This window comes from Ovis aries, chromosome 14 (genome assembly GCF_016772045.2).
Source record: "Ovis aries strain OAR_USU_Benz2616 breed Rambouillet chromosome 14, ARS-UI_Ramb_v3.0, whole genome shotgun sequence".
NCBI lineage: Eukaryota > Metazoa > Chordata > Mammalia > Artiodactyla > Bovidae > Ovis > Ovis aries.
Window position 1 is genome coordinate 61,915,939 of NC_056067.1, and position 13,959 is coordinate 61,929,897.

The 13,959-nt window shown below is 44.0% G+C and overlaps 1 protein-coding gene across 1 annotated transcript; it reads left to right on the forward strand.

Moving 5' to 3' along the window:
• The first annotated feature begins 2,559 nt into the window (after window positions 1-2,559).
• Window positions 2,560-12,807, forward strand: LOC101114134 (cationic amino acid transporter 3-like). Its single transcript, XM_015100359.4, has 12 exons — window positions 2,560-2,679; window positions 5,842-6,241; window positions 6,821-6,979; window positions 10,145-10,331; window positions 10,521-10,633; window positions 10,777-10,999; window positions 11,168-11,307; window positions 11,399-11,501; window positions 11,684-11,880; window positions 12,079-12,245; window positions 12,485-12,593; window positions 12,749-12,807. The coding sequence occupies exons 2-12, from the start codon at window positions 5,872-5,874 to the stop codon at window positions 12,805-12,807; spliced, it is 1,827 nt and encodes a 608-aa protein (XP_014955845.2). The 5' UTR covers window positions 2,560-2,679; window positions 5,842-5,871.
• The last annotated feature ends 1,152 nt before the right edge of the window (window positions 12,808-13,959 follow it).

The following is a 13,959-nucleotide window of genomic DNA, read 5'->3' on the forward strand; positions in this document are numbered from 1 at the left end:
AACCATTCAACCTCAGTTTCTTCAGTGTTACTGGTTGGGGCATAGACTTGGATAACTGTGATATTGAATGGTTTGCCTTGGAGACGAACAGAGATCATTCTGTCGCTTTTGAGACTGCATCCAAGTACTGCATTTCGGACTCTTTTGTTGACCATGATGGCTACTCCATTTCTTCTGAGGGATTCCTGCCCGCAGTAGTAGATCTAATGGTCATCTGAGTTAAATTCACCCATTCCAGTCCATTTTAGTTCGCTGATTCCTAGAATGTCAATGTTCACCCTTGCCGTCTCGTGTTTGACCACTTGCAATTTGCCTTGTTTCATGGACCTGACATTCCAGTTTCCTATGCAATATTGCTCTTTACAGCATCAGAATTTGCTTCTATCACCAGTCACATCCACAACTGGGTATTGGTTTTGCTTTGGCTCCATCCCTTCATTCTTTCCGGAGTTATTTCTCCACTGATCTCCAGTAGCATATTGGGCACCTACTGACCTAGGGAGTTCCTCTTTCAGTATCCTATCATTTTGCCTTTTCATACTGCTCATGGGGTTCTCAAGGCAAGAATACTGAAGTGGCTTGCCATTCCCTTCTCCAGTGGACCACATTCTGTCAGACCTCTCCACCATGACCCGCCCGTCTTGGGTTGCTCTGCAGGCATGGTTTGGTTTCATTGAGTTAGACAAGGCTGTGAGGAGATACCCCATGCCCAAGGTAAGAGAAACCCAGTTAAGATGATAGCTGTTGCAAGAGAGCATCAGAGGGCAGACACACTGAAACCATACTCACAGAACAAAGACCTAGTGCAACCAAAAACAAATCAATTACTGGGAGGGAGGAGGGTTGTGAGCTGGGTCCCCTAGTTTTACACTCTTTCTACTTCAGTGTCCTTGCTGATCAATGAATTCAACTGTCCAGGAAAATATTCAAGAAACACAAGAGAAATGGGAAAGTTATTTGACCCAAACTGAGCGCTATAGCTTGGGGCCACCCTCTCAGATAGCTCTGGGGAACTGCTTCATTGAAGCACAATCTTATACCTCATCCAAACAAAGCACACACATCAACATGACAGGGTGTGTTCCTTAAAGTTTCCAAAGAAAGAGACTTAGTATATAGACAGTGAGACAGCAGGAACCTGGTGCCTGGGAAGGGAACATTGTCCTCCAGGGAGTGTTAACATGGAGGCCATGAGAAGGGAGTTATTCATTCTTATCTTCAAAACAGATGCTCTTTACCTCAGGGTTAAAGATGTGCTGTGAGAGTTGGACAGACCGTCTCAGTTCACACGCAGTGCAGCCTGAACCATGGATAAGCCAAAATGACTTCCCCATTCCTCAATATGTGAACATCTTCTCCATCACAGGACACAAAAATTTTAGAACCTTATGATCCAGCAATTCTACCTTTGAGGCTGTGCCCAGAAGAATTGAAAGCACACTCTGGAAGAGATATTTCTACATCCTTGTTCACCGCAGCATTATTCACAATAACTAAAACATGAAAGCAACCAAGTACCCGCTGATCAAAGAATCGCTAAGTCCATGTGGTGTGTGCATATACTAGAGTATTGCTACTGCTGCTGCTAAGTCGCTTCACTCGTCTCCGACTCTGTGAGACCCCATGGACGGCAGCCCACCAGGCTCCCCCGTCCCTGGGATTCTCCAGGCAAGAACACTGGAGTGGGTTGCCATTTCCTTTTCCAATGCATGAAAGTGAAAGGTGAGAGTTAAGTCGTTCAGTCGTGTCCTACTCTTAGCGACCCCATGGACTGCAGCCCACCAGGCTCCTCCATCCATGGGATTTTCCAAGCAAGAGTACTGGAGTGGGGTGCCATTGTCTTCTCTGTACTAGAGTATTATTCAGCATTTAAAAAGGAGAGGAATATAACCCATGCTACAATATAGAGGAATCTAGTACACATTCTACTAAGCAAAATAAGCCTGAGGAAGGGATAAATAATGTTTGAGTCCACTGAAATGAGGCACCTGGAGAGCTCAGATTTACAGAAAGTAGGACAAAGATTGCCAGGAACTCAGAAAGGAGGAAGGCAGGATTGTTGTTGAATGGGCATAGAGTTCATATATTGCAAGGTGAAGAAAGTTCTGGAGTTTGGTTGCAAAAAATGCATAAGTATTTATTTCTACTGACATGGACACTTGAAAGTGAAAGTGAAGTCGCTTAGTTATGTCCAAGTCTTTGTGACCCCTGGGACTGTAGCCTACCAGGCTCCTCCATCCAGGCAAGAGTACTGGAGTGGGTTGCCATTTTCTTCTCCAGAGGATTTTCCCAACCCAGAGATTGAAGATGGGTCTCCTGCATTGTAGTCAGACATTCGACCATATGACCAGCAGGGAAGTCCTCTGGGACACTTAAAAATGGTTTAAATGGTCAATTTCATGTTATGAGTAATAACATAAAATTAAAAAAAAAAAAAAACCCCTCTCAGAACCACTCCCTGCGAGTAACCACAGAAGGGTCAAGGCTGATAGCTACATGGCAAATGCTCCCCGCCCATCCAGCTTCATCTCCACCCTAACAACGCAGAGGGTAACAGCAGTCTTCTGTGCTCAGGACTCCCCACTTTGGTCCTTAGAGATGTCTCAGCTCCAGTCCTGCATGACTTAACCTCAGCCTCCCTGGCTGATCCAGTGCTCCAGGCTCTGCTGCAAGGATCCAGTAAGTCTTGGGTCACCCTCTTCTGTAGGAGCCTGGGTGCTGAGTTCTCATCCTCCCAAAGAGACCTCTGCAATCCCTGAGTGGAGGTGGTCAGTCCAGCTCCCGCCTGAGGGTGGAGAGACCCATTTTTCAGATGAAAACAGGAGCTGGAAGTTGTCAGGTTTATGTGGCAATTGGTGATGCAGGGGGTTGGATCAGACCATGGAGATTCTAAGACCTTTTTTTTTTTTTTGACTGGTGCTCAAACAACATCAAAGATTCCCCTGGAACAGGGTTTATGGTGTGAGGATCACTTATGTCAGTCTCCTGTGTAGTGCTGACCCTCTGATTCTGCAGGTTCCTCCTCTGTGGATGCCCCAGTGACTGTAAGGATCTTGAGCATCCGTGGATTTTGGTGTCTTCAGAGGAGGGCTCTGTGGTGATTTATATTAAGTCACCATTGGTTTGCTAACCCAGCAACTCTGTGAAGTTAGCTCTATTTCTTCGTATTGGCAGTAATTTTTTAATATGGTGGTAAATTACATATAGCTTAATATTTGCCATCTTAACAATTTTAAGTATACAGTTCAGTGATGTTAGGTATATTTATATGGTTGTGCTACCAATCTTAAAGAACTCTTTTCACCTCTTTTTTTCTCTTCTTTCCTAAGAAGAAAACTAAAACTGGGTCTCCGTTTAACAGTAACTCCCAGTTTCACCATTCATTCGAGTCCCTGGCAAACCACCATTCTACTTTAGGAAGCTGACTCCTCTCAGTACTTCATGGACATGGAGTCATAGCATGTTTTTTTGTGACTGGATTATGTCACTGAGTATAATATCCTCAGTGTTCCTCCACATTATAGCATCCATCAGAATTTCCTGTCTCTTTTAGAGAACAGACTTGTGGACCCAGAGGGAGATGGTGGGATGAATTGAGAGAGTGGCATTGAAACATATATACTACCACATGTAAAAGAGATCACCAGTAGGAATTTGCTATGTAATGCAGGAGCTCAACCCGGTGCTCTGTGACAACCTAGAAGGGTGGGATGGAGTAGGGGGATGGGAGGGGTCGAGAGGGAGGGGACATAGGCATGCCTGTGGCTGATTCATGCTGATGTATGGCAGAAACGAACACAACAGTGCAAAGCAATCATCCGCCAATGAAAAATAAATTTCAGAAAGTATATTTGAGAAAAAGAATTTCCTGTCTGTTTAAGGCTGAATAATATTCCACTGTATGTACTGCCGCATTGTGTTAATCCATTCCTTCATGGATGGACATCTGGGTTGCTTCCAACTTTCAGCTATTGTGAACAGTGCTGCTAAGGAACACAGGTGTACAAATATGTTTTTGAACCCTATTGTCAACTCTTTGGGGTATACACCCAATATGACATGACTGGATCATGTGGAAAATGTAATTTTCATTTTTGAGGAACCACAATACTGCATCCATAGCTGCTGCCCCATTTTACATTGCTACTCACAGTGCAGAAAGGTTCAGCAGCAGCATTTGAGCAAGAACAAAACAGTCCAGAGAAGCATATGACTTGTTCAAGAGTGCTGAAGTGTTTGCAGAACCAAGGTTCTATTCACAGTTTCCTGGCTCTGTGAATGCTTGCTCTTCATCAAAATGTTAAACTTGGACTTTGGAGTATCAGGGGTAGAAGCCCCCCTCACAATAACTGGTGGTCATTGGATCAGCCTAGCCCTGCAGAGCTGTGTAGGCAGAAGACATTTCATGTCCCAAAGCAGCAGGAAACACAGTCTTTTCATTTCTGATTCACAATGAACATTAGTCCCACCCTCCCTCCAGGCACTTGGGAGGCCACTGCAGTTTGATGCTTTGACTGAGCTGGGCTAGAGTCTGTTCAGCGCAGTTCAGTCACTCATTCATGTCTGACTCTTTGAGACCCCATGAATCACAGCACACCAGGCCTCCCTGTCCTTCACCAACTCCCAGAGTTCACTCAAACTCAGGTCCATCGCATCAGTGATGCTCTCCAGTCATCTCATCCTCTGTCGTCCCCTTCTCCTCCTCCCAATCCCTCCCAGCATCAGGGTCTTTTCCAATGAGTCAACTCTTGGCATGAGGTGGCCACAGTATTGGAGTTTCAGCCTCAGCATCAGTCCTTCTGTGCCTCCCCTCAAATGTCATCTCATTCTGCCCCAGGACACTTACTATTCCGTGTCACTCTGCAAACAATGAAACAGTGTCCAGGTTTCAGGATCCTTGGTGAAGAAAAGTGCAGAGTCTGAGCACTCTGCTCGGCAAGCCCCTAAAAGACTCACTTCAACCCTATCAAAGAGGGGAGAGAATAATGATGATAATTTGCCCTATTTTGCAGGGGAAAGGGGAAAAAAGATGGAATGTAGTTTCAGCAAAATCAGACAAGCAGGGCTGGTTGATTTCAATTCAAAAGTCAGCATTCTTATTTATCCAACTTATACCAATTAAGCGTCTATGATGTGCCAGGCTTTGTGTTGGAAGCTCTCGCTTCTGTAGGGGCAGAAGACTTGGCTTTCTGGATTCTTCAGCTGGGCTAACAATTCAGTTGACATACGATAGATGAACACAGTTAGTTTAATAAGTACAGGAGCCCCATAAAATCTTTTGAGGCTCAAAGACTGTCAGACAATTGAGGCTTTTATGAGCCCCTGAGTTAAGGAGAAAGGGGTGGGGATCTTGGGCTTCAAATGGGAGGAAGACCATGCACAGAAGGATGAGAAGAGCAAGTGCCTGGTGAACAAATGTTTGTCCTCTCCAAGCAGGTAAATCTTTCTGAGATTAAAAAGTTCTCTGTGGTAATAGCTGTCTTCCTGGCATAGGTCTCCTAATCTGCATTATTCTGAACAATTACGGGAGAGGTAAAGAGCTTCTCCTGAATCTAATGGGTCTTAATTGACTTTAGCTCAAAACAATTTACCCGTCAAAAGGACACATTTGGGGGACATAATCCACTCCATCTCACTTCTTTTCAAGCAAACTTTCCAGTAACTTTGAGACAAATTCGAAGTCTTCTCTATGATTGTAGAAACCAAATCTCAGAGATGGAGAGCTTGCCCATTGTGTCCATTGACCACCTGCTCCCCATCACTTCCATACTCCATAGAACTGGACTCCCACTGTCAAGGGTGGATGGACATTGTCAACGGCTCTATGTCTTCTTTTCTCAGCAGACTGCAGCCTCCTCAACTACATCTAGGATGTTGCGTCAGTTTGTTCGCCAGTTTGGTCAGAAGCTCATGTGCAAGCGGCTGCTGGAGCCCATAGATGAGTCTGAGAGACCTGTGGCTCATCTGAACCTCCTAAACCTGGTGATCGTGGGTGTGGGCAGGATGTTGATAGCTGGCGTGTACATTCTGGCTGGTGCAGTGGCAAAGTACATAGCTGGACCAGCAACCATCATCTCGTTCTTGGTGGCTGCCATGTTTTCTATGTTATCTGGACTCTGCTATGCCGAATTTGGGGCCTGGGTACCACGCTTTGGTTCTGCGTATCTCTACAGCTATGTCACGATGGGTCAACTCTATGCCTTTGTCATTGGCTGGAACTCCATACTTCCCTTAGTTACGGGTGAGAATGGGCCAACAAATGGTGTGGGGCTTAAGACTGGGAAACTATGTTGGAGGATTGGGTTCTCACTCATTCATGAGCACTTTATTCTTGGCCTCGTGGAGGAAAGTTGATAATAGAGTCAGGAAGACCCCACAATTGCAGTCAACTCAATTCTGTCCTGTGTCCTTAAATGATGGACCATGAACCCAGAAGGTAAGGGAACTGTAGGGAGTGGGTGAGAGGGAGGCATGTCCCACAGGCTCATCCCCTCACCGTAGTGAAATCTTTCCTCAGTTGTTGCCTTCCTGGGATTTTCCTTTACCACTTGATTTCAAATTTCATGCCTATCCCAGCCCTCCCGTTCCCTTACGTGTTTTCTTTTCTTGTATAACATTGATCGGCTTCTAACATATTAAAACACCTGACATTTTGGTGAATCATTTGGGTCTACTCTCCCTAACCCATGAAAAGAAACCCTTTGATATTTTGTATTTTTTAGCAGGTATTTTTAAATACAGGTATTTTATCTATGTTTTTAGATCCTATGGCACATCAATTTTTATTTGTCAATGAACGCTCCTTCTTCTGCCTCTACAGGTACTGCTGTCTTGGCCAGGGTCTCGAGTTACGTCTTTGACAGCCTGATTGGGAATCACATCTCTCAGGCATTACAGGAAACTTTCCCTCTGCACCTGCCTTACTCCCTGGCCACATATGCAGACTTTTTTGCCCTGGGCCTGGTACTGCTGATGACAGGTGACACAGGGCTCAACAACAGGATGGGAAGAGTGGGGTGTGGTGTGGGAGCTGGTGTAGGAAAGTCTTTTTTTTTTTTAATTTATTTATTTATTTTCATGCATTGTAGGAAAGTCTTGATGTGGCAGAATGGTCGGGGATTAAAAATAGAAAGAAGGGTCTTGAGACAGAAGCTAAGACATAGACCATTGTTTTCCACCCTTGGCACTATTGACAATTTGGGCTTATCATTCTTTGGTGTGAAGGGACTGTCCTGTGAATTTTAATTTCTTTTTTTAATCATTATTGAGTGTTGAGTATCATCCTTGGCCTTTGCTCACTAGATACCAGTGACATCCACCCACCCCCAACTGTGGCAATCAGGGTGTCTCCAGACAGTGCCAATGTCCCTTGGGGGATAAAATTACCCCAAGCTGAGAATCATTTACTTAGACCAACAAGTCTTCCTTTGTACTGAGGCCAAAGATTTTTTTTTTTAATTGAGAGGAAGTTCACATAGCATAAAATTAACCACTGTGTAATTTTTCCCAGCTTCAGTCAAATATAACTGACATACAACATTGTGCAAGATTAAGGTGTACATCTTGGTTTGTTAGACATGTATTCTGAGAAGATTGCCACAATAATTAACCATCTTAAAGTGTACAGTTCAGTAGCATTAAGCATATCTGTAATGTTGGGCAACCATCATCTCCATCTAGTTCCAAACATGTTCAACACCTCTGTATCCACTGAGCAATCACTGTCTGTTTGTCCACCACCACCTACTGCTAGCCCTGAGCAACTATTTCCCTGCTTCCTGTTTTTGTTCAGTCACTAAGTCATATCCAAGTCTTTGCAACCCCATGGATTATAGTATGCCAAGCTCCTCTGTCCTCTACCATATTCTGGAGTTTGCTCAAATTTACGTCCATTGAGTCAGTGATGCTGTCCAACCATTTCATTCTCTGTCACCCTCTTCTCCTCCTGCCCTAAATCTTACCCAGCATCAGAATCTTTTTCAATGAGTCAGTTCTGTCCATCAGGTGGCCAAAGTTTTGGAGCTTCAGTATCAGTCCAATGAATATTCAGGGTTGATTTCCTTTAGGATTGATTGGTTTGTTCCCCTTGCTGTCCAAGGGACTCTCAAGAGTCTTCTCCAACACCACAGTTCAAAAGCATCAGTTCTTTGGTGCTCAGCCTTCTTATGGTCCAACTCTCACATCTGTACATGACTACTGGTAAAACCATAGCTCTGACTATACGGACCTTTGTAGGCAAAGTGATGGCCTTGTTTTTTAGTATGTTGTCTATGTTTGCCGTAGCTTTCCTTCCAAGAAGCAATTGTCTTTTGATTTCATGGCTGCAGTCACTGTCTGCAGTGATTTTGGAGCCCAAGTAAAGAAAATCTGTCACTGATGCCACTTTTTCTTCTTCTATTTGCCAGGAAGTGATGGCGCCAGATGCTATGTTCTTAGCTTTATGAATGTTGAGTTTTAAGCCAGCTTTTTCACTCTCCTCTTTCACTTTCATCACGAAGCTCTTCAGTTCCTGTTCACTTTCTGCATTAGGGTGGTATCATCTGCATATCTGTGATTGTTGATATTTCTCCTGGAAATCTTGACTCCAGCTTGTGCTTCATCCAGCTTGGCATTTTGCATGATGTACTCTGCATGTAAGTTAAATAAGCAGGGTGACAATATACAGCCTTGATGCACTCCTCTTCCAATTTGGAACCAGTCCATTATTCTATGTCTGCATCTGACTGTTGCTTTTTGACCTGCATAGATTTCTCAGGAGACAGGTAAAGTGGTCTGGTATTCCTATCTCTTTAACAATTTTCACAGCTTGTTGTGATCCACATAGCCAAAATCTTTAGTGTAGTCAAATGAAGCAGAAGTATATGATTCATTTGTGTTGCCCCCCCCCACTTTCTCTGCTATCCAAAGAATGTTGGCAATTTGATCTCTGGCCCTCTGCATTTTCTTAACTCTGTTGTACATCTGAAAGTTCTTGGTTCCCATAATGCTGAAGCATAGCTTGAAGGATTTTGAGCATAACCTTGCTAGCATGGGGAATGAGTGCAGTTGTACAGTAGTTTGAACATTCTTTGGCACTGCCCTTCTTTGGGATTGGAAAGAAAACTGATCTAGAAGTCCTGAAGCTACTGTTGAGTTTCCCAAGTTTGCTCACATATCAAATACAGCACTTTCACAGCACTTTCACTTTCACTTTTAAGATTTGAAATAGCTCAGCTGGAATTCCATCACCTTCACTAGCTTTGTTTGTACTATTGCTTCCTAAGACGCACTTGACTTCACACTCCAGGATGTCTGGTTCTAGGTGAATGACCACACCATCTTGGTTATCCAGACCACTGAAACATTTTTTTTTGTATAGTTCTGGGTATTCTTGCCACCTCTTCTTAATCTCTTCTGCTTCTGTTAGTTCCTTATCATTTGTGTCCTTTATCGTGCCCATCCTTTCTTTTTTTTTTTTTTTCCATCCTTTCTTGAAATGTTCCCTTAATATCTTCAATTTTCTTGAAGAGATCTCTAGTCTTTCCCACTCTACTATTTTCCTCTATTTCTTTGATTGTTCCCTTAAGATGGCTTTCTTGTCTCTCCTTGCTATTCCCTGGAATTCTGCATTCAGTTGGTAATATCTTTCCCTTTCTCCATTGCCTTTCACTTCTCATCTTCTCTCAGCTATTTGTAAAGCCTCCTCAGACCCCCATTTTGCCTTTTTGCATTTCTTTTCCTTGGCGATGGTTTTGGTCACTACCTCATGTACAGTGTTAGGAATCTCTGTCCCTAGTTCTTCAGGCAGTCTGCTTAATGGATCTAATTCCTTGAATCTATTTGTCAACTCCACTGTATAATTATAATGGATTTTATTTAGGTCATACCAGAATGATCTAGTAGTTTTCCCTACTTTCTTCAATTCAAGCCTGAATTTTGCATTAAGGAACTGATGGTCTGAGCTACAGTCAGCTCCAGGTCTTGCTTTTGTATAGAGCCTCTCCACCTTAAGCTACAAAGAATATAATAAATCTGATTTCAGTATTGAACTTCTGGTGATGTCCAAGTGAGGAGTCATCTCTTGTTGTTGAAAAAAGGTGTTTCTATGACCAGTATATCTATAAATGTATCAATAATTTGAGTGTTTCATATTACATCATTGCAGGACTACTGCTTCTGGGAGTTCGTGAATCAATCCTGGTTACCAAAATATCCATAGGAATAAACATTTTGGTTCTCATTTTCATTATCATCACTGGCTTCATTAAGGGAGATCTGCATAACTGGAGGCTCACAGAACAGGACTACAACCTAAACATATCCAGAACCAGAGACATCTATGGCTTAGGAGGGTAATATTGGCCATAATATATGGGTGAAGGGCATGCAGAGCTAGTGTAGTGTGGACTAAAGATATCTGGGCTGATGGATCCAGATGAAGCGAGTTCTGGAGCCCAGGACTTGAGGTATGAAGGGAGAAACTCAGTAGAGATGGAAGAACACACCTCACCTGCATTCTTTCTCTCTTTCTCTCACCGTAGCTTGGGCCGTCTGGGTTCTGGAGGGTTTACACCTTTCGGCTTTGAAGGGATTCTCCAGGGAACAGCTACATGTTTCTACTATTTTTTTGGTGTTGATGTTCTTGCCACTAAAGGTAACATGGTCACTGTGTATCCCATCTGAGGTTTGGGAACAGACTGGCTGCCCCTGGCTTTGGGGAAACCTGATTGAGGAGTACAAGGAAGGGGATTTTTCCCAGTGTGTTTTCCTGACTCAACACTTCTTCTCTTTCTGCAGGGGGAGAAGCTATAAATCCTCATCGTTCCATCCCCTGGAGCATCTTGATCACGATCTTCATCTGCTTTTTGGCTTATTCTGGTGTCTCAGTGGCACTCACCCTCATGGTGCCCTACTACCAGATTCAGCCTCACAACCCTTTGCCACAAGCCATTCTCCATAGTTTGTGGCTCCCCGCCAGATACTTCGTGATTATTGGCACCCTCTGTGCTCTTATATCCAGGTCAGTGCCATGGTTTTCTCCCTGTCTACTGTCAGATACTCAGATATCCCAACCCTTAGGATTGGTAGAGAAGACAGAGAGACACCTTACCCCAAGCCAACAAGAGAGCAGACGTTCCAGTCTGTCCTGCTTCTCCGCATCCTTACATGTTTCCATTTTCTCTTCTAGACTCCATAGCGCCGTGTCCAGAATGCCTCCTTTGATCTACACGATGGCAGAGGACGGGCTCCTTTTCCGGGTACTTACTCGGACCCATGTCCGCACAGGCATTCGTGTCGTGGCCATGATGTCTGCTGCAAATCTTACAGGTTAAAAAAACAAATGAAATGCACGCTGTAACTTACATATTTCCAGCTGTTTCTCACTCCCTTCCTCACCTTGTTTGTGCGCTCATTCTAGGGCTCATGGCGTTACTCTTCAAGTACACAGATCTTGTGGATCTTGTGTCGGTCGGGACTCTGTTCGTTTACTCCCTGGTGGCATTTTCTGTTCTTGTCCTCAGGTGAGACCCCACTGCACCTTGGTAAGGAGTCTTGGATATTAGTTGGGAAGTAACTGTCTTCTGCCTTCATGCTGTCTTCTAAAAGTCCTGCTCTGCTTAAGATAGGACAGATGTGGAATAGGCTGTGTGATGTTGGCTAAGTAGGGACTGCTGTTAATATTGCCTTAAAACCTCTAATTCAGATACCAGCCCGATCAGAATTTAAACAAGAATGAGAACACACAGGGGGAAATTGAGATGCCTGGCCTTGATGGACATCTGCTGGACTCTGAACCTGAAGCAAGAAACTCAAACATTCTAAAGAGTCTGTGGTTCCCTATCAGCACCATCCCCACTAGGAAATCTGGCCAGATTGTTTATGGATGTGCCTCACTACTTGGTGAGCAGTGGGATTTCTCTTTGGTCATTTTCTGAAATTGACAGTATGGTGTTGGAGTGTGTATTTTGTCCATTGAGGAGTCTTGGCGACATGAGGGCCCTTGCTGAGGTGGGCAGCCTGGGGAGAGATGTGACCCAAGGTCTTGACATCTTCAGCTTCTGAAGTTGAACCTGTTCTCCTCCACCTTGACCCCTGTAGTTCTCCTGATGATAATCTTGAGCGTGATCCTGGTCCAGTGGTCCAGTCAGGAGTTCTCTGGAGACTCCGGGTACACACCAGTGGCTGTGCTGCTGCTGCTGCTCATCATTGGGGTCATGGTCATCATCTGGAGGCAGCCCCAGAACCCCATTCCTCTTTATTTTAAGGTAAGTGTCCTTATGTGCCCAAACTGTCCACCTGGAGTGAACATGCCTCCCAGTCTAAACATCCAGGGAGTGCTAAAACCAATGGACTCTTCCCTGATCCCCACTCAGTACTCTACATGCACAGTCTGAGTAGGCACTGGATACACAGTCTGAAGGCTGGTCTTCTTGCCCACGTAGGGTAGAGTCTCTCATTCAGGCATCTGGGGTGTGTTCAGGGATGAACTGACTCTGCCCCACAGGTCCCTGCTCTGCCTGTCCTCCCACTAGTGAGCATCTTCGTGAACCTTTACTTGATGATGCAGATAACTTCTGGGACCTGGATCATATTTGGCATCTGGAATGTGATTGGTAAGTGGCTTTCTGGCATAAAGAGACCCCTTGAGTGACAGATCCCAAACTGAGCAACCCTAAACTTCTTGGCCACCATAATAGGAGGCCTATTGGACATTTGTACCCAGGAAGAGTGCCTACTTATCCTTCTCATTTTCACATTTCCTTACTAGGATTTCTCATATACTTTGGATACGGGATCCGACACAGCTTAGAGAACGATGAGCCATAACCACCAACCTCCACCACCTAGACTCTTGACAAAAGCACCCTTAGTGCTGAGTCATCTTTACCAAAGGTAATAGATGTTGTGTAGAATCCCTACATACATAGAAGGTGTCTTCTGCTACATGAACACTCAGCCTCTATGGAGTGTGAAGGTGCATGCGTCTACAACCCTGTCTTTATTACCAGTGGACAAAGTGACTTTAATGTTGTCTAATTTTTAAGTACGTTTTTCAAAGCATGATGTACATACAGAAAATTACATGCTTCTTAAGTGTGCAGCAAGACTGATTTTCACAAAGAAAGTATAAGAACATAAAAGCGGGAGAAAGAAAATGTTAACCTGGCACCTGAGAAACAACTCCTTGTTCCCATCTCCAGCATGAGCACAGAGCTGGCCACTTGGGGAGAAAACATAGGTAATCATATATTGTGTAAGATTTAAACTTTAAATATTAGGTCATCAATAAGTTTGAAGTAAAAGGTCAGTTTTCATTCCAATCCCAAGAAAGATAATGCCAAAGAATGTTCAAACTACTAAACAACTGTGCTCATTTCACAGCCTAGCAAGATAATGCTCAAAATCATAAGCTAGACTTCGGCAGTACATGAACTGAGAACTTCCAGATACAAGCTAGGTTTAAAAATGTAGATGAACCAGACATCAAATTGCCTACATCTGTTGGATCACAAAGAAAGCAAGGGAAGTCCAGAAAAACATCAACTTCTGCTACATTAACTATGCCAAAGCCTTTGACTGTACGGATCACAACAAACTGTGGAATATCCTTAAAGAGATGGGAATATCAGACCATCTGACCTGCCTCCTGAGAAACCTGTATGCAGGTCATAGACAACAGTTAGAATCGGACATGGAACGGTGGAGTAGTTCAAAACTGGCAAGGGAGTATGTTAAGGCTCTATGTTGTTCCCTGCTTATTTACCTTATATGCAGAGTACATCATGCAAAATGCTGGGTTGGATGAATCACAAGCTGGAATCAACCTTGCCAGGAGAAGTATCAACCTCAGATGATACCATCCTAATGACAGAAAGTGAAGAGGAAATAAAAAACCTCTTGATGAAGGTGAAAGAGGAGGGTGAAAAGTTGGCATAACACTCAACGTTCAAAAAAACTAATATCATAGCTTCTGGTCCC

Coding starts and splice junctions, on each gene's coding strand:
- LOC101114134 (XM_015100359.4), top strand. CDS start 5,872: ATGTTGCGTCAGTTTGTTCGCCAGTTTGGTCAGAAGCTCATGTGCAAG. Junction 11,881..12,078: donor TGGATGTGCCTCACTACTTG/GTGAGCAGTGGG, acceptor TGACCCCTGTAG/TTCTCCTGATGATAATCTTG. Junction 12,594..12,748: donor TGGCATCTGGAATGTGATTG/GTAAGTGGCTTT, acceptor TTTCCTTACTAG/GATTTCTCATATACTTTGGA.